The sequence below is a fragment of the Trematomus bernacchii genome, unplaced genomic scaffold, assembly GCF_902827165.1.
Source record: "Trematomus bernacchii unplaced genomic scaffold, fTreBer1.1, whole genome shotgun sequence".
NCBI classification, from domain to species: Eukaryota; Metazoa; Chordata; class Actinopteri; order Perciformes; family Nototheniidae; genus Trematomus; species Trematomus bernacchii.
In genome coordinates, this window is record NW_022987342.1 from 5482843 (window position 1) to 5504112 (window position 21270).

The 21270-nt window shown below is 39.2% G+C and overlaps 1 protein-coding gene across 1 annotated transcript in view; it reads right to left on the bottom strand.

The window, feature by feature from the left end:
- The window catches only part of sorcs3 (sortilin related VPS10 domain containing receptor 3), a 263786-nt gene that overhangs the window by 19514 nt on the left and 223002 nt on the right, over positions 1–21270 (bottom strand). Inside the window, exons 14-19 of the mRNA XM_034131550.1 lie at positions 20542–20649; positions 19517–19634; positions 19297–19430; positions 15868–15981; positions 13545–13716; positions 3002–3188 (exon numbers count right to left, since the gene is read on the bottom strand). Of these exons, the coding sequence (XP_033987441.1) occupies positions 3002–3188; positions 13545–13716; positions 15868–15981; positions 19297–19430; positions 19517–19634; positions 20542–20649 (833 nt within the window). The remainder of the gene's footprint in view (positions 1–3001; positions 3189–13544; positions 13717–15867; positions 15982–19296; positions 19431–19516; positions 19635–20541; positions 20650–21270) is intronic.

Consider the following 21270-nt stretch of genomic DNA (forward strand, 5'->3'; position numbering starts at 1 on the left):
TTGCTGGGGCAATTTAGTAATTTATAATCCTTGTTTTTGGAGACATCATAGTCATTTCAGTCTATCCTGACTCATTTTTTGCCAATTCATTTTATTTATACGCCTGCCGAGCAGCAAATTCATACCTTGGAACATGTTTCGCTTGAGCCAATTGAAATGAAGAGGTTTTTGACTGACAGTATAAAGTGATGACAGATTAAAAATGCCAATGTATAAGGTGCTTGAATATCTGTAACTATTGCCGTGGCAACTAAAAATAAGTCTCTTTCGTAGACTGAAAATATGTTGACACCATCATGTATTTTCGACATGATACCTTTAGGATAATGCTGCAACCCACCCCCCACTAAGAAGCTAATAGGACCTGACAGGGGTCTAGGTTGCTTTACACTAATCTCAGGGATAAAGTTGCCCGCCGCGGAGAGATGAAATACACTACTTTAGTGGAAAACTCAAACGAAACGTTTGTGTAGTGCTGTGGTCTGAGGCGTTCGTCTCGCCAAGGCTTCTGTTAGCTCTCATCCTCTTTAACCAGAACTAATCTTTATCCCCACTTGGAGATGCTCAGTGTGTGTGTGTGTGTGTGTGAGGCTGTGTGTATGGGAAAAAGAAGGAGAGAGTCATTTTGTATTAAATATGCTCAGCCAAGAAATATTGTAGTATTTTTGGCTTTCCCCAACTAAAATAATAGCCACAAGAACTAAATACGGACCACACTGGCTGACACATGGATGGCAAGAAGTTACATTTAAATGGATTGAACAAAATCAATAATGGAGCAACTAACAAGACAAAAAAACAATATGAAGGAGCTTCTATAATTCTCTTGGGGACCTACAATGAAACACTACTACACTATTATGATGATAGGCTATGTAATTGCTATCTGGATAGAGAAGGAAATGATGATCCTGGAATTGCTGTGTTAAAAATGAGCCATTATTTTGGAGTTGTAACTTCAGATAACTGGCAATTAGCTGCAGTAGCCTTACAGGCCAACTTCTCATTCTCTAAACACAGTGAAACCTGAATTTCCTCCTCAAAATAGTTTGTGTTTATAACACATATTATTAGATGAGGTTAGCATGGATTAACATTTTGGCGGTCATTCAGTGGAACACAACATATTTTAGTAACTCAAGCTATGCAACAGTACATTTATAAATAAAACAAGAGACAACCTTTTGATGGTATGACACCTGCTAAAACGCCATATTGGGGTTGCGCAAAGCGCGATCATTTTGATCTCACCTACATTGAAAACAAGAACTAAGCCTAATGTTCTGATGGCCCAATTATCTTTCAAACAACTGCAAAAAACATTTCAAACATAGATTGGGTAAAACTATAACAGCAAAAGAAGAAAAGAAGAAAGATAATTGTATCACTTGGCTACGGGTTTAGGAGAGGGTTAGGTTAATTGAGCTGAAAATAATAAATTTGGCATTTGAAATACTACATTCATTTAAGTAAAATATCTTAGTACTTCTTTCACCTCAGTCTGCAGGTAGTGCTTTAAGGTTGCATACATTCTTAACTGGGTAAAAGGTTAAACATCATACCAATGAGCAGCTTTAGCCTGTATGTAGCCTGAGAATGGATACCAAGGGGAACCCCTTGCTACTGCTAAGAAGTTCATCCAGTTCACCCAACTCAAAACTTTTAAATCACAGCCATTTCCAGTAACTACCGGTGTTCACCAGAGCTCTCTCCTGGAGCCTCTTCTTTTCATCTATTTCCTCTTGCCTATATCTTTTACGTAAATTCAACATTCACTTTCATTGCTACGCGGATGACACCCAGCTCTATTTGTCTTCCAAAACCACCTTACAGGAAATCAAATACTGGTTCTCCTACAACTTCCTTAAATGTAATATGATAAAAACCGAGGTTCTCCTCATTGGCAACAAATCCACACTAAGCAAACCTGACGGTTTCTCCATTTCCATCGACAACTCCTCAGTCTCAACCTTCCCTCAGGATAAGAGTCTAGGTGTCATCCTCGACAGCACACTTTCCTTCAAAACTCACATCAGTAATGTAATTCGCTCTGCTTATTTCAATATACCGGTACGTAACATTATCCGCCTCCCTCGTTTTGTTTTTGTATCCTGTACGACCTTGAGAGTCTTAACACTAGAACCGCCAGAGATTTTTTATACCTAAAACCGCCACCTGGGTCAAATTGACCCGCTATTAGAATGCATTGATTTTCAAGGTAAAATGTTCTTTTATTGAACAGAGAGTTTTGATCGCACAGGGATGAAACGTATACCAATAGAATCTGTGGACTCTCAGGGCTCAATGGCCCGCTGGGCCGGAAGCATTATTTAGACACCCCGGCCAGCATAACGTACTTTCAACTCGCCCCACAGCTGTTTGCTGCGGAGCGCAGTGCGAGCAGTCTCCCGTGAGCGGCAGCGCACTCCTTCACTACAGACTGTCTCTATCTCTCTCTCTCTCTCTATCTATAACTATCTATCAATATATCTATCCTCGATAGATATATTGATAGATAGTTATAGATAGATATATATATGTTATAGACTATCCATCTATCTCTCTCTCTCTCTCAATCTATCTCTCAATCTATAAGGAACCACAGTAGACAAAAGGCGTTGCTATAGCAACACGTCATGTTTATATGAAAAGGGGTGGGGTCAATATGACCCGCTTGGCGGAAATAGGTATAAATGGAAATTTTTTGGGCGATTTCTTCAATCTGACTTCATATTGACAATTTGTAACAACATAGGGTGCTACATAACACACTTTCAGGAAAAGTCACAGACTGGAAGACTTTAATATTTATTGAAAAAAAGTTACACACAATAAAAAACAGCTCTGGGTCAAATTGACCCGATTGGCGGTTCTAGTGTTAAAGGCGCCTATATAAATAAAATGTATTATTATTAAGGGACTTTAAAAGTGTTTTTAAATAACAAAATGTAAATCAACTTATACTGTAAGGAAGAATTTAACTTGAAACGACAGCACTTACATATGACATGCAGGTAGAGGGTTGTGGTGTCGTAACCCAGCGTGTTCTCTGCCAGAGCAGTGACACGGAATATTCCCACTGACTTGTAGACGTGTTTGATCCCCTCCTCAGTCCAGCTCAGGTTGGAGTAGGACACTGCTGTGCCATCGCCGAAATCCAGCTGGATGTTGGTGCGAATAGAGTCACCCTGAAATACAGCACAGCAGGACTTCAGTCATATACAAAACGCTACGAGCGACAACACTCAGCACATACAACCAACACAATCATCATGTGGATGCTTCGACAAGGGAGTGTGATACAGAGTGGAAAACTAGCAAAAGAAGAAGAAGATGAACCTTTTTCTGACTACCCTAGGGGGAAATTCAGTTTCCCACTCTGTTTTGAATGCACACAAAGTACAAAATACACACAAGTATAGAGGTGCATGCATGCACATGGAAAGGTGCCAGAGCGAAGAGGCAGCCAGTCGGTTCAGCGCAAGGGAGCAGTTGGGGGTTCGGTGCCTTGCTCAAGGGCACCTCTGCAGTATTCAGGAGGTGAACTGGCACCTCTCCAGCTAACAGTCCACACACTATTATTGCAAGCTCTTCCAGAATACAGCAGTTCGACTGGTCCTTAAACTCCCCAAGTTTTCCCACACTACACCACTCATCTGCTCCCTTCGCTGGCTACCGGAGATTGTCTGAATCCACTTCAAGATACTGGTACTGGCCTATGTACTTCAAGGGTTTATGCTCATTCGAAGCTAATCCACCATCACTTAAAAAGTTTTGGCTTATTTTAGGCCAATGTACTTGCACGTTGTTCTGAGTTTGTATCTTCAGAGTTTATTGCACCAACGTAATTCACTTTGGTTAAAAGCGTCAGTAAAATGAAAATAAGCAGAGCTTCAGTAAACATATTAGGCATACAATGACACCCTCTATACAAGGCTTCCCAGTCATAAGTTCAAACTCTAGGTGAGTGCACATATGTGTAAGCAGAAGTTTGGTTATCAGAAGCATGGGCTTAATGTAGCTGCTGAAAGTTCCTGTAAACATGGTCCAGAGTATTTTCCTGCTGGGGTTGTAGCTACACTAGGAATTTAGGTAAAAGAGTCGGATTAAACAGCTCAAAATACACACACTAAGGCAAATATGCTTTCCAAGTGGATACTACCTGTAAGCTTTCAGTCTGGGCCATAATCAGCTACAATCAATATTTTCTTACAATACCAATGCAACAAAAAAAGTATTGATAAGAGGAAGTGAGAGTGAAAAAAACAAGCTGGTGAACATAGTGAAGACACTTGCAGTCGAAAAGCCAGATATTTCCATCAGAAGTTGGTAGAGACCAAAGAAAGAACTAAAAGAGTCTACTTATATTGATCAGGTAACAACAAACTTGACCTGAATTAATAAAAGTGTTGCTAAGTAACAGCTAGACGTCTAAAGAAGCAACTGTTCCCTATTTCTTTACGTTATCAATCTAAAAGGTCATGACATTCATATTTACGAGTTTTTCCGAATCCAATCAGTCCATTCAATCATAAAATAGAATAGAACCTTTGCTATAAACTCAGATCAATTCAAATCAAACCTTCACCTTATCAAGCCAGTTATATAAATATATCTTATCCTTGCAAACAGCGGTTATACATTGCTATATTGCTATATTGCTTTCATTGCTGTTAGCAATGAAAGGTGCTTTATAAATTGAATTTATTATTATTATTATTATTATACCCAGTCTGTGATTTACCTTAATTGAAAATGTTTTAACCAAATACCTTAATACTAATCAAGCTTGTAAATGTACACGATATGGTACAAAGCACTATGTGATTGATGAAATTGACATGAACAATTGTCTACATAGATATGTTGCTATTTCAGGAATATACACAGCCACCAAATGACCACATTCAGCTACCAAAAAAAACCCAATGTGCACAAAAGTATTTCAAGATACATTTCACTATTACCAGAACCAACACAAATTGACACATTTTCACAATTAATTGTATATTGAAAAGCAAAAAGTATGCTTTGTAAACAATCTTGGTAAGAGTGATTAAGAGAGAGCAAAAATGTTTACCCAAAGATATCATAAAATAGATTTAATCACTGCAACTTACAACTACTGTATTCCTCTCAGATGGATAAACACAAACTTGCGCACAAGAACAGTTGGTTGAGAAACTATTTTTTTGGAAGACTAAAACAGGCAGTGATAGATGGACCGCTTAGTTTTGACATGAAAATCATGTCTTAGAAGTTATCTGCTCAAATTCCATTACATCCATGCACACACAAACTTCGTCTTTGTAACACCTAGCACATGCAATAAGTGGACACATGTACTTTTCTAGTTTATATTTTTCTTTTAAATTACAAGCTGACAATTACTAGCTTTTTTTTAAATGCACGTTCACTTTCATTACTTTTAAAGTAACACTATGATTACAATGCTTAGATACAATTACATAGTAAGGTAATTATAGTTCTTTCAATTACTCCTCCTTTCTGCCGAAAGTACTTGTATATCTTGTCTTGCCTGGAATTATTGCTGGTGGTTTTAAACGATTTGTCTTAGAACACAGGCTTTCAAACAGGCGTTGAGGCCATTTTGTTGTACTAATTTGCAGAACAAAAAGTGTGGTAAACTTTTTCCATTTCCAGATTTTCTTTTGGTAGTATGTAGAAAGATAGTTTTGTCAGTTAGAGTGTTCACATGTGGATCTGTGTGTACAGGCACCCCCGCCCCACCATGTTTGACTTTTCATGGTGTGTGATTCTTCATCTGCCTGCGCGGCTTCCTCTGGGAATCACATCTGGCGCTATCCGAGGATCAACACACATCGCGAGTGTCGGTGGCTCCAGCTGCCACTGCGACCAAATCTGCACTCACTCCCCCCCAGGCCTGCGAAGATGAACTCCCAGCCTCCCCTTGGCACATTGTAGCGCATCGCTACAGGGGATCATCATTTGTAACGCCGCATTTGCATGCTCGGTTCGCCAAAAAACGCACAATAAAAGAATACAAATACATCTTTTGTTCGTTTTCTCCTTCTTGCTCCTTCCATCCCTGGCTACCTGAGTCCTTTCTTTGTGTGTATCCGAGTGTGAAATCACGGAGGGTTTAGCTGAAGCTTCTGGGGATATTTCATGTCACTCTGGCTGGAAAATGATATCTTTGATAAGTGGCTGGAGAGAATAGAGAACAGCTAAGAACCTGGTCTGACAACCCGACCATTGTTGGGAGCTGTAATGAGCTGGCATGCTCGGTGGCACCGGTGTCGCTCAGCTCTACTTGGGTGTCTGCTGTCCATTCTGCAATTCTCTTTTGCTCTCTGTTTCAGCCACAAAGGGATTCACTTATCTGCATGGGGCTGATGCTGACCTGTCTCTCTAAATGTCACTCTTTGTGTTCGTGGATCTCCCAGAGTGGAGCAGATCCAAACATCATGTCTGGAGCTTTGTGACTGGGACAATCGGTGTTGGGAAACATAAAGTGAAATCAGTGTTGTACGGGCTGACACGGGTGGGATACACAGGGCGAGCTTTTGTTCAGGTGCATGTCAAACAGACACCCCAAAATCAACGTGATGGGTGACAAGGCAGTTGGGAATTATTCTGGAAAGGCATCTTGGTTGTTTCCTCGGTAGACAGAGCTAGGGTTAGTGTTTGCACTGTAATAAAATAGGTAACCCTAACCCAGTTTGTTAATAACATGTTTAGGATAGGGGGAGAAAAGAAAAAAAAATGCAAATTTGTCTTTGGAATTAAGGTAAAATCTAAAATGTCTAACCACAGTTGTGAAATGGCTGAAAGAAAAAAAGATATTTGTACAAAAAAACCTTTCTGAAAAAAAAAATGTCGAATGTCCTTTTCGATATGAATGTTATTCGCTTTGTTCACATGTTGCTGCTTTGTTGTCTGAGTATGTAGTATAATGGAGAATATAAAACAAATGCAGATTTAAATATTACATTTCGACAGCTTTCAATTGAAGCATACACTTGACTTTCTTTTACTTACTGGGACTATTGCATGAATGGAAAATCTCTTCTGTCAAACATAAAAGGAGGTATACTGCCTATGCCTCATGGGAAATACTGTGTTTCCCTATTAACTAATTATTGCCAATAGCCAAACAAGTCAGAATAAATCTAAAATAATGACAAGACAGAGTTTGAAAATGAGCAGTACAGCTCATATTTTAGGTTTTTGGAAATCTCAGTGGTTGAGTCTGTCATCTTCCATCACGATGATGATCACAACACACCAGCGGGAGATTCCATCTAGCTTTTCCACTGGGGCAGAAATAAGTTTCACAGAAAGATAACATGAGCAAGAACAACTGTGGCACATCTTTTCACAAATTTGACTACAGTTTGAAACCAAGAAGAGGCTGATAACAATGTAAAACTGACAAAACAATTGTTGTAAGGCGGATCACAGGAAGTGCATCCAACTACTGTGCGCATCTTTTAAACTTCTACCCCATTTGGTGATTACTGAAGTGGGAAAGCTGTGTAATGTAGAGATGGCCACACAAAAAGTCACTAAAATTAGACAATTCAATGCTTAAAAGCATATCCTTTCAATTTGTATTACCTTAAGGGAACAATTACAAATCTATTATTAAACCTTAAATAACTGCACAAAAAATTTCCTGAAATTATTTTTCTAGAAATCAAAACGAATGTGTTCCTGATGAAAGTAGGAAAATAAAGCTCTCAACATTGTCCACTCTCCAACTCAAGTGCTGAGCAGGCAAAGCTATACTTATTTAGGAAGTGCCAGCTAAAGTGATGCCAAATCTGATTCATGACAATACTGAACCAAGAGAGAAGCCGGTGAGAATTCTGTGTAACTATCTGATCTGTCATACAATTAGGATCTGGTTTTCATTTCTATATGTGTACTCCGATGGACTGATGTAGATGAGTTTTGGGTCTATTTGGAAGATTTAGGGGACTTTGGTTAATTTGGATTGGACAGATTGTTTATTTATTTGAAAAATAATTGTTCACAGGCAATCATTTTCATTTTGTGCTCTCTATATCCAATGGTCGCAACACTACTCATGGTAATCAAAATCAGCCCATAGAAAGTATAAATATGGCCACTGCAATTTTTGTATCCTGATAATGTCAGAAATGGACTCAGCATCTTCAATAACCCCCAAAACCACTCAAAGATGTTCCCAATCGGCCAAGTCATTTATTTATTATTATTTACATAATGCCATTCATTTCAATGAACACTACTTATGCTAATTGTGCAAATTGCCCAACATATGCAAGTTAGTATTGGGCAGTTTCTATGTGCTGGGGACCCATTCTATACATTTGTAACATAACACTTTGGTGTACTCAACATTTACGGGTTCACTAAGCTAATGTCACCAACGTCATGTCTGCAGACCCCTTCACTGCCTCATTATGTCCTAACCTTTCAAAGCCCTTATTTGTATGTGTACATATGTGTAGGCTTGCTGGTCTAATTATGAATCTGCACATGGGCGTCGCAGCCATTATATGAGGGTGGGACAAGTCCCCCCCACTTTTTCAAATGATTAGTTTAGACCCCCCAACTTTTACTATGCGGAAAGTCCGTGAATCGGTCTATCCACTCGCCGCACTTTGTAGAGCGCTGTGTCAGTGCTTCACTATCAAATGAAATCCATTCCACTTGCTTATTGAGAGAATGCCCAAATCAATGAAACTCCGTACCATGTTTTCACTGCTACTTTGTACCAAGGCAGATTCTCACATAGCGCGCGCATGTTCAAGGAGTGTTGTCATAGTTGGACAGCTCAGATCTGTTGAATGAAGCGATGCCGGTAGCGTAGGTAAGGCACACACACCAAATGTTCAGGAAATGGTTAATACAGCGAAAATCAAAGCTGACGATCTCTTGGTTTGATATGTTTTCTCCCCCAGACAACATGGACATAAGAAAAAAAAATTCAAAGAAGAGGAAAGTAAGTCATCAGCTGGTAGCAGTTAATCAGTTAACAGTGAGGGCGGCGTCTCACTTCTGGAGAGGAGTTTCGTCTTTATGTCATGATAGAGAAATACAAATACTGAATAGTTTAGAAGAGAAAAGGCATCGAAATGCCAGGTTACTAGTATTTATCATGTACACAGGGAACATGAATAACCCGATCTCTCTGTGCTCATGTAAACACCATAACCCCAATATGATCATAACCAGGATAATACTCATAAACGGCTTACTGATGTCCATGTAGAGACGCAGTCAGTGTGTTTTACTGGAGCCTCAGTTCGATAAGAGATTCTTTTCTGAGTTCTTTAACTTAGGTACTCTCTCTCAAAATGGTAATGTGCATTATGTTTTAATTATACTTCTTATCATTCAGAAGCTTTTTGTGTGTGTTTATGTTTTACTGAGTGCTTATAGGCTATTTCCATCCCAGTATTCAGTTAACTATTTATTTTCTGTGCACATTACATAGACTAGCTAATATTCTACCTACTGCTTGGGACTTTGAGTCTTCAAAATGTCCAATGTCACAGACTGGGACTTCCTTTAGAGTCAGTTGTATTTACATTCAGTATAACTTGTTATGATTCAATGTGAAAGAATATACTGTTCAATAAATAATTATCACTTCACCACCTCTCTTGACATCTAGGCACTTGAGAGTGAGTCAGAGGCAGAATACAGGGACAGTGGAGAGAGGTCCATTGCTGAGGTGAGTGATGAAAGGGAAATGACAGTTGAGAGTAAATTGTGATGTGGACTCTCATCCCAGGATTTTAAGGAAATCAGTGGGGATATTGAACAGGAAACATTTCAGTCAAGGGGCATCATATGACCAATATAGACAGAAGAGCAACATTTATTTGAACATTTAAGTCAATGATACCATTCCTAGGTGAATTTAACATCTGTATGGAGTCAGATCAGTCTCAATATTAATAAATGCTCACAGAAGGATTCACAAATGTATTTTGCGATTTATATATAAATGACTCTCCACAACAATATCTCTCAATGCACTCACAAATATTTATTGTTGTATATAAATGTACAAAAAATGGGCATTTAAACTGCTTTTTATTAATTCAAAGACAGCTCTGAATTAATAATCAAATATGTTTCCTTTCTTTACTACTGGATGAAATTACAAAATGTACCCATCATTTTCCTCATGCTAGTATAGCCACATAAAAGTATCAAACCACCTGTTAAAATGCACCAGAATACAGGAAATCTATATATTTTTTCGCCCCCACACCCCCCGTTAAAAATGTCCCCCCCACATTCAGGATGCTTCCTACGCCCATGAATCTGCAATTAAAAAGCACCATGGGAGGCAGCTATCACATCTGCCTCACTGAGGGGGACGTGTCTTCAGCCCATGTAAAAGTCTTTAAAGAGGCCGTATTATGCTTTATGGGGTCTTCCCTTCTCTGTAGTGTGTTAGGTAGGTTGTTGTGCATGTAAATGGTCTGCAAATGCTAAAATCCCAAAGCTCCCTCCAAAGGGGGGTTTCTCTCCCACACACCCCCACCCCTGCCTGAAACACCTCCATTAGACTTCTTTGTTTACTTCCGTAACATAATGACATCACTATGTAACACTTGCCCTTCTATTGGCCAACACATTTGATTTGTTACACTAAGGGGCTGGACATTTCCAAGTGGATGACCCATAACAACAAAGCCGGGTAACTAACCAACCAGAGCAGACTGATACAAATACAAATACGTAGCTGTAGGCCTATGTGTGTGTTGTAAAGAATGCTCTTATGAAATATGAAACATATAGTTGCTGAACTAGTGATTGAGCAACCTCCCAGTTGAATGGGACCAACCTCTATGGGGAATCAAAACGTGTAAATGTGGCTCTGATAGTAACCCACGTCAATGATCTGTTGCACTTCCTTATGTAAACAATAGTTTATGGGGAATTCTCATGCGCCACAGAAATAAAGTGTACCTTGTAAACGTGCAGTTATTTGTGTACAGTGTAGGTCTTGTTTCAACAATAAGGGGGACACATGTTATGCTGCTTCTTCTGATGTTTTACCATGAAAATGTATTGTGGAAATGTCTTGATTCAAGAGAAAAAAACTGAATTCAGGCGGCAGGAGTCAACAAAAATATATAAAGGATTACAATGCAGTTAGGCTATCAGGCATTCTGTATTGATTAGAATATGTATTCTCCTGTAAAAATTGAATATTATCCAGGCATTTTTTTGCATTCCCTCCTCTTTTGTTTCTTTTGTTTGAGGAAATAAACTCTTTAAACGTGCATGTAGCACTGACTCACATACATGAACTAATTTAGTGTACATACCCCTTGATATTCATTGTGCACGTATTTGTATGAATGTTGCGACGTAGCCATTTGAATGTTAAGCAAATATCAGCTCATCTACGTCAGGCATGCTATTTTGAAAATGCTATTTTCTTACTGTATATACATTCTCTTTCTCCCACCACACTCTCTTACATTCATACTGTGAACCCTAAACTATTTAAAATGGCAGTGAGGAAAAGAAAGTGTCTCAAACTCCCTGTGTCTCTTTCCTTTGAAGCCAAATATAGAACGGCATTTTAATTCTTCATGAATTGGTTGATGTCATTCAAGCCAATCACTTCTCTGCCTAGTGAAGTCAGTCACTTTCACAGAGCCCATCTGAAGCTGTAATTATTGTGTTGCATAACAGGTTCTTCAACCAATACAAAGGCAGTTCTAACCAGGCAAATGTACGTGCTAATCTTATCATATCCCAAACATCACAAAACTTATTTTTTTTAGTTTTTCGTCCTTGTTTTTAAATATGAATGTGCACCACCCAGTCTTTTACTCATCAAATATTTAAAGGCATTTGCTCTCTCGAAGAATTACAGCCATTGCGGGCTTCATGAATATAAATTAAACTTTGAATTAATCTTGAGAATTTTCTCAAATAGAGTTAATGCCACAAGGATCCTTTACCCTGTTATCCTCTTTTTGTATCACTCCGTTCTGTCACCCACCTCCCTCTGTCCCTTCATCCATCTCTTAATAATTAAAGAAAATGCCCTCGATTCCTAGACTCATCACACGGCTATATGACAACTGGGTCTGGACAAGTGTCGGGGGACACCTATCACCTCGAGCTGTTGCAGTGTCAGGAGAACACTTCTGTTACTGATGCCCCACATCCTGCAGTTTGTTCTGCTGCCGTTCCACTGCATGGTATGGCTCTACTCGACCAACCTTTTTTTGGTTTACCATTCGGAAAAGATGTGGGTAGTATATGCCCTGTTTTTAGTTTTTTTTGGCTCTCAGCAAGCTTGGCCATTATTAAATGGTGACATTAAAAGAGAGAAAATTGTCACTAGTGCTTCCATGGAAATCATGCACATGCCCAGCGGTTTTAAATTAAAAACAACCATTAACAGTGAGCATTTTTCTCTCGCCAGTCGCTCCTTCTCTTTAGCTGTTTTTATTTATTTGTGTTTCCTTTTTCTTTTCTATACTGGGGAAAGTTTTGCCAATTTCAATCCAAAGCCTTGTGCTTTCCACATTTATATAACAAATAATATTTTCTGAAAGTATTCCCTGTTGTTCTGTGACGGAGGAAAGTTAATTTTGTTTTCGTCAACAGCTCACTTAAATTGACCGGACATCTTTCTGCAGATTGATATGAGTGAACATGCAGCCCCACTTGAACAGAGAGTCCTTAGCAATAGTCTGCTATCCTAAGAAGTAATTTGCTTTCAAAAAAGAACATCTCAATGTCTGAAATGACTAATCAGAATAGAGTATTCAAATAAGCCGTATCTTAAAATAAAATAATGTCAGACGGCCTTAAAGATGACGAAGTGCAGTGTTCGTTTTTTGGTTGAAAAGTTTCAGTCTTTCTCTTTGTGTGTGTATGTCCTATTCAAACTGGGTCCCACGTGGTACCAAAGGTAAGTTGAGTTGAGTCCAGTTGAGTTGAGTAAAGTCGCACCATGGTGAAAATGGGCTTTCCTGACCAGGATGTCTGAACGACCTGCCTCGGAAACCTCTCTATTACCAACAGGGCCTCAGGAAAGGATAACTTCTGTAAATACTTGACTTGGACTTAACCTCGTAGAGTTTAGAACAAGGTCATTCCCACAGACAGAAACTCAACTTTCTTTCTAAACAGTTTTCAGGGCTTGAAAAAAAAGTTTAAGCCCCACCTGACTCTGTATATCCCCTCTAAAGAACATTCTAGCTTATTTAAGCTCATTCTTTTAGTTCTACACACCACAACTGCACTGATTTGGTCTCAAAGCCTTGGTAAATGGCTGTTTTTAGCCAAAAAAAACTTGAATGTATTTCAGCTTCTTGTTTCTGTTCATCCTGCAATGCTACAATTTACAAAAATGTGTATTATACATTAGGCTGCCAGAAACACAACTTGAAAAGGAATTGATGAAATGTAGAAAACATATATTTACATGTATTTTTTTAAATATCTATATGCCGCTTTTTTGTGAAACCAACTACTAAACTCTAAACTAATAGCTAGTGAAGAAGCCATGCTGGTTGTGTTCTCACCTCATCCAGGTGGACCAGGAAGGTGACGTTGCTTCCCAGGTTGGCGGTGAGTTTTCCGTCTCTGCTGGTTACCAAGAGTCCTTTGGGAGGTCTGTTGGGGCACTGCTGCTTCCTGGCCGTGTACATCTCTTTAACTCCTTTGGTGCAGTTGTTCAACACCACTTTACGGTACCTTAGAAGAGATGTTTTAAAAAAAGGAAATTCCAAAGGTTGCTTAAAAATGACTGCCTTTAGTACTTTTCTAGTTTAATCTAAGGGTGTATTTGGTTTTAAAATGAATACCAAATGTAACATAAGCTTGTGATTTAGAGATGATGTTGAACTAAACAGAGTGGTTTAAGTACAGCTGTTGTCTCTTCTGTTTGCAAACACAATAGCCGCTTTCACACCAAGTACTTTGCCGTACTTAGTTCCCAGCACTTAGTTCCCAGCACTTAGGCCCCAGCTCCACGGGAACGCATACGGCAAAACGCATCGGAGTAACGCAAACGCAACCGCAAAAAACCTTCCGTCCCCACGCAATATACACCGGATTGTGTCAAGCTACACGAGACGGCTCCGTTTACATCCAACCGCTGGAAAAGCTGCAGTACATATGCCGAACCTGTACGTGGCGCTGTAACTTCCTCCACAAAAGCAGCAACTTCCTCCACAAAAGCAGCGAAGAAGAATGGTTGTCATGGCTGCACTTCTGTTTATTCTTCTTGGTGGGGGCCGACGGAACCGGGCAGAGTTTTTCGCCGGTCAACGTGTGTTAAAGTTTAAATCTTCCGGACAAAATTATAAAAGTGCCGGTCAAAGGTCTTCTTTGTTATTTATTGAGCTTTAAAACAAATGAATAACGACGATATAATGATATATAATAATAAAATACACAGAGCCTGTCTCTTTTTCCTCTCTTCTGACAGCGTCAGTGTCTGTCTCATGCAGCAGCTGATCCTGTAATGAGTGACCCGACAGTAAAAATAAACATATTTATAACTAGTTTAGGTAGTTTGAGAGGTAATTAAAATAGCTAAGGGTGATGATCTGACTTGAAGTGTGTGTTTTGCTCCCGCTGCATCACAGCGGGAGGAGCTGCGTGTCTCCGTCCTGTCAGATTAGACTTCACTCGCGTTTATGTCCATATCGAGATAAAGATAAATAATCTGAATTCAGTGTGCAGTGTACTTTTGTAGGGGTGAGTTGGGGACTGGCTTCAGTAGAAGCTGCTGGGACTCCCAGCAGCTTCTACTGAAGCCTTCCGAGTAAATCGCCAGAACGCCGACACCTCCTCATCACTCCACCGCTCCCATGTTTTCTTTTGTGTTGCCATAAGTTAGTCTCTCTCCGTTGGTGGGCTGGGCTAATGCTAATGCTAATAATGCTAATGCCAGCAAATACAATGGCAGCTTCACAAAACTTTTATAACTAACCCTTTAATAAGAGACTCTTCTTATGCCAGGGGCACCACAGGTCCTAGAGGTCTAATATAATTTTGGAAATTCTATAATTAAGCCTTATTGTAAAAAAATACCACATGTACAGATGAATACATTCATTTTAGTCGAATATGAAATAATGTATATTTTTTTACATTTTCATAAATGGTGTAACCGTTACCCTCCCCCACCCCCACAATACCATTGGATTAGCTATGAGTGGGAGCAGCGGTGATTGGAGGAGACGATAACATAAAATAATCATATTCTGAAACCTAACAGTCGTTGAAAATCCAACCCAAAATGACCATAACACATAACAGTTTTTGACATAAAATGTAATGCATGTGTCAGAATGCGCCATTGAGAAATCCTACTGATTACCATAGAGCTGGTCACATAATGTAAGTGTACATTTATTACAAAATATGTGGAAATGTATTAACTGTTGTTTATTACAAAATGCTGCAAATTATATAAATTGTGGATGTTAAGGTCAAAGCACTTAAATCATAAAAGTGGTATTGGTGACCTCATGTAAATCTCTTACAATCTCTTTGGCTGATATACATTCAGACTAGGGTTCGGCACATACCTATGGGGGTATGCAATATAGCATCATGTAGAGTGAGATGATCAAAAAGCATGTAAGACAATATTATTCTCTTAGAATATTATTCTCTTAAATGTAGTAATCGTACAATGATTGAATTTAAACGAATAGTTGTTATATGTTTTAGCCAGCCCGTTAAATCCATATTGTAAGGAGATGCTTTTTGCGAGATCGCATTCCAATTCTAATCTGTAACGGTATCGGCTTTAAAACCCTGCTTCACAAACAGATGTGTTTCGTGCAGATAATGAATGTATGTTACATTATGCATAGATCAAACAGTCCTCACCCGGTGCTGTTGAAGTAGTTCTGACCCTGGCTGCAGCTCCTGGACACGGTGGAGGGGTTGAACCAGAAGGCAGGCCGGCAGTTCCCGTCTCCACGGCGCTCATATCCATAATCACTGTTGGACAACAAAGCACAGCCACACAGCACGGATCAATATCAGCAGGTGAGAGGGGACATATTGTCATACGGTGTGTTCCACATCCCAGTCTTATCTATCTCTTTATAATGGGGACCAGTTCCGGGCTGTCTGCCACCATTATTACATATTGATTAAGGCCAGAGTTGACAAATGTGCCACAGCAATGTGAAGAAAGTGAGCATGGATACACACCCTGGAGGGGTGGTGGTAGTGGGGAGTTGTAACCATACACAGGCTGACTGACTCTCACTTGCCCGCTAGTGTTTCCAATCAGAAAAATGATTTACATCAAACAAAGCAAGGTAAGCAAGTGTCCGTTCTAATAATGGCTGTGACATTGATTAATCAATTAATTACCAAGCCAGAAGAAATAAACAAATCAAAAGCCATTGGCTGACTAGTCTAGTTTGTCTGTGATTACGACAGTGTGAACTTCTCATTAGCAAGCTGTCAAGGCTGATTGGCTGCGCAGGTGCACATGGCCTTAGAGGTTAAAGGGTGATCTGGGTAAAAACAGTCAATGTGTAGCATGGCATGAGGTTGTGATTGGCTACATGTGCTATTCATTGCATCTTGCAATATCAGCATAGAGTTTACACATACAAGGAATTTGCTTTGGTGTCTGGTGGTGTAAACATAACATCTAAGAAAAAAGGTTCCAATAGTAGGTAAAACATATAACGATATTCTATAGTATTTTTAAGAAACGATTTAGCATTAAAATAGATTAAAGACAAGTATTGACACCAAAAAAAACGAAACCACTTAGCACAATGAATATATGACTATATATTGCAAACTAAAGTGTATTATGTAGAGGGCTGTGCAGACATGTGTGCCGAAATGTGGGTCATTGGACATATTTTGACATAATATTTAAGTTTATGTTTGTGGTTTATGTCAAATGGTCCCCGGCCTGATTGACACTGGGGCAATCTGCATGTGGACCAAGGGACATGGCCACTAGAATGAAATCCATTTTACATTAATCTCTTGGAAAGTTGAAATAATAGATTGTAAATAGTTTTATGATTTTATACATGAAAACCCACTAGAATAACACACCTGAATATGCAGCTGGTGTAGAATATCAAATAACATTTACACTGTGCTATATTATGATTAGTATTCAAAAAGTATAGAGGTTTAAAAGCCAGCTTTAATCTTTGGTGAATCAGCCTCTTGTACTGCAGAAAATGATATAATTGCGCTATTTGCAGGTGGCTCTCTGTCTTACATAGCACCATTATTTCATATGGAGCTAATGAGTATCTACTTTAGCTGATTATGTGGCAGACTCTTCACACCTCAAATTATGTTAAAGGATTCAAGCTTTTTTTGGCACTAATGGTTTATAAAATCCTCATTTTTGAATTTTAAGCATGCGTCAAATAATTCCCAGCAGAAGGAGACAGGGACCAAATCAGACGTAGTCACACACAGAAAATAAAACTAGCTTTAGTTCATTTGGAAGCATTTGGCATACTACAAACACTAACTGCTGTATGTTTGGATGCCTTCTTTTTTGTTTTTCTGTCATTACAAGATAAAAATTACAACCGTTTACGATTTGCATACAAATTGAAAGTATTTACACCCACGCTATCATCTCAACAGAATTACAAGCATAGCGAGCAAACAGAGACAGACAGTACGAGCAAATTGTGCAAAACCATCCCAAACTTATCAGATTATTGGAAAACACACAGCAAATGGAGTAAATTAATGAGACACATGAATAGCATATGCAATGGATTACAACTAAATGGCTTAGAAATTGGCCTCGATGAAAAGTAGAAATGGTGTTTGTATAGAACTCCTTGCCCCCCCCACAAGGTTGCATGCTTCACTTGATGCAATGTTTATTTTCTGATTACAAAAGACGTGACACCTGTCTTATTGTTTTTTAAATGTATTTGACCTTGGAATCAACACAGTCCAATTCTCTGCTTAAGAAATACACCTGCAGTACTTTTACAAGAGCTATTAAAGAGGAAATATTATGCACATTTTCAGGTGTCATATTTGTATACTGTGACATGTCTCCATGCTTTAATGTTCAAAAAGCTCTTTTTTTTTCTCATACTGCCTGTGCTGCAGCACCTCTTTTCACCCTCTGTCTGAAACCAGAGCTCAGTCTGCTCTGATTGGTTAGCTGGTCAGCTCTGTTGTGATTGAATGGCCACCCCCTTAGAGATGTATCGGGAATTTCCCACCACTTAGCATATCACATAACATGTGTTGGATATAGTGATGTCACTATGTTACGGAAGTAAACAAAGGAGTCCAATGGAGGCTGTGTTGTAGGTGTCCCTAACCTTAAAAAAAAGTGTTTTAGTACTGTTGTTAACGTTTACGCAATTAATCTGTAAGCCTTAACACGTGTTTACGCAAATGAATCACATTAACAAGTTTGACCTCAACTACCTTAAGTAATTCCAGCGCGGATGAACCATGAATTGCATGGCAATGAAAAGGCAAAGAAAACTGAGAGCATAAGCTGTATTGCACTGACTGGAGACCACTGGACATCAGTAAGCAGGAAGAACACACCAAATCCATGACAAATGGTTACTATATTTTTTAGCTTTAAAAAATGTAGTAACCATGATGATGATGGTGAAAATGGAGGAAAAGCATTTTGCCGAAACATGTGCACAGGTTCTTGAAGTGGCACAGGAGTGGGAGATTAACAGTTAATTTCTTTACTACAACACCACAGGTGTATTTGTTTGTCTTCCCCCAAAATACAGGTAAATACTAGTAATTTAAACTGACAGTTTATTTTTGTGATTAAAGCAATTTCATCTTTTAATCAATTTACAGCAATAGTTATTGGATAACCATTAATAAAAAGGACACATTTATGTAAAAGTGAAGCTAAAAAACATCAGTGTTTGTAACTAAGGTACTTAGATCAACAGAGAGAGCACATTTTGTTGACTGGAGAGGGTATTCAATAGTGGCTAGGTGGATGTACTTGAGCATAACAAATGGCTGCTGAAGGGCAGCTGTTTTTTTTCTTTTAGTTTGAATAAAGAACCTGTTGGTTGGCTGAAACAAGGACAGACATTTAACAACATTCCCATTTGACAGCAGCCTAATAGAAAATAATGAAATGACTAACCAATTCAACAAAGAAGCATGAAACAACGCTTTGTGTGTTGCAGCGTTGGAAAAAAAACATTGATGTTAATGAAGCTCTACGTAAGCAAACAATAGAGAGAAATATAATCCCCCTCGACGATTATGAAGAAAGGAGCTATTGTACAAAGGCCCGCATCGTCTTACCATTCAAAATCATGAGCGCGACAAATACAGGACTCTGCTGAGAGGATTCTTGAGTAGTCCTTTCCCAGCATGCAGTAGTTCCCAGGCCTGCGCTTCATGTAAATCTGTTTCTGTCCCATCACGCATGGCTCGCCCTGTCGGCACAAGAAGCACAACAACTGTGACTGAAATGTCCTTTTATGAGGTACAATTTCAAGTGTAATGTTGGTATGTTTCTTACCTCATTGTGCAGGTGCCAGGTTTGATAGTCTTCCTCTGTACATTGCCTGCTGAAGATGGACTTGTAGTCTATCTTGATGAGCTGCCATTCAGAACGGTGGCTGAAGTGTCCAAAAAATCTACGGAGGCAAATCAGAAGATTACTTTATATCATAATTAACATAATCTGTACTGTGACCGAGCTTCATTGAACATTAAATGTTGTATAGTTTGGATATTTTGTAGTGTAAGGTGCTATTTATTTGTCTCCGGTTCAAGTCAAATCAGAGTGTGGACTGATATAATATTAAAAAGGACATATTATGATCATTTTCAGGTTCATATTTTTATTTTGTTCCCCTTTCTGTGACATGTCTCCATGCTTTAATGTTCAAAAAGCTCTTTATTTTTCTCATACTGCCTGTGCTGCAGCAACTCTTTTCACACTCTGTCTGCTCTGATTGGTCAACCAAATAGAGATGTGTTGGATATGTCCCACCTCTTAGCATATCACGTTGGAGCGCTAGCTAATAGAAGCGCGAGTGTTTTATAGTGGTGTCACTATGTTATGGAAGTAAACAAAGGAGTCCAATACATACACTTGGGTGGGGGGGTGTGTGGGAGAGACAAAACAATAAAATGGCCTCTTTATTTTTTTCTTATCAGTCTCATTAAACATACTTTCCTTTTTTCTATTCATTTCAGTTTTTATTTACATAGTTCTTAATCATAGCAGAAGTCATCTCTTATGACCATACCCATTTGTCAGGTGACCTAATATCCGCAAAGGTCTGACTAACAGCCTACACGACCCATTACCTGCCCCTCATAAGTGTGGCTTAATAAAGACGAAATACCACAGAGCTTTGAACGGATGCCTTCCTTAAAGGTCTTAATCTGTTTAGCCTTTTCGCTGAGAACCCAGAGGTTTGAACCGAAGAGAGAAAATACCACCCACCTTTCACTCAGCCAACAATACCCACTAAAAGGACAGGTGAATAAACAGCTTTTAACGCGTCTTTGTCCTTTGTTACATTTCTGACTTACGTCATTATTTGGTTTTCGGCCCCAGCCTCCACCAAGACTCCATCCACGAACAGAGGCACTGCGGAGAAGCTGTGTTGGGTCCACTGCCTCCCCTCATCAAAGCTGACCCTGTGTGTCAGAACGCATTCACATCACAAACCCAGCAACAACGATGGCACAAAGACAGACGCTCTCTATTAGAGCCTGGTCATGAGGGGATTTAGGTGGAGATCAGAAAGACGGGTCTCTGAGTCTCTGTGCAATTAGTTACTGTAGCTTTGGGTAAATATCAAAAGGCTGAGCATTAACGGGGGTATTTAGGACAGACTGTCTGGTTCTAAAACAAAGATGCACAAACGTCTCTCCAGAAAGAAAAAAATATTGACGTCAGAGTTCTTTGGTAGAGTCTAGCAGGGGGGGGATAAAAAAGGAAAGACCAGAATAGAACTGTTTTAAGTTCAACTACAAAACTGCAGAGGGAGAATGAGACAGCGAAAACATTGGACAGCTTTCATCATGGGGACCGAGCCTCTATTGATTCTGACATCTTATCAACATCTTGCTGCAGTGAGAACAACTAAGAGTACCTGACTGTGACATGGGTAGAAACACTGCTGAGGCCTGTGCTCGGAAGAAAGAAAACCCCTGTGTTATAACTGAAAAAAAACCTTGATTTGGCTAAAAGCACTGTCAACTGAAAAGGCGTTGACATGCACCCATTATGAGATTCTGGCAGGAGTGGCAAGTGTT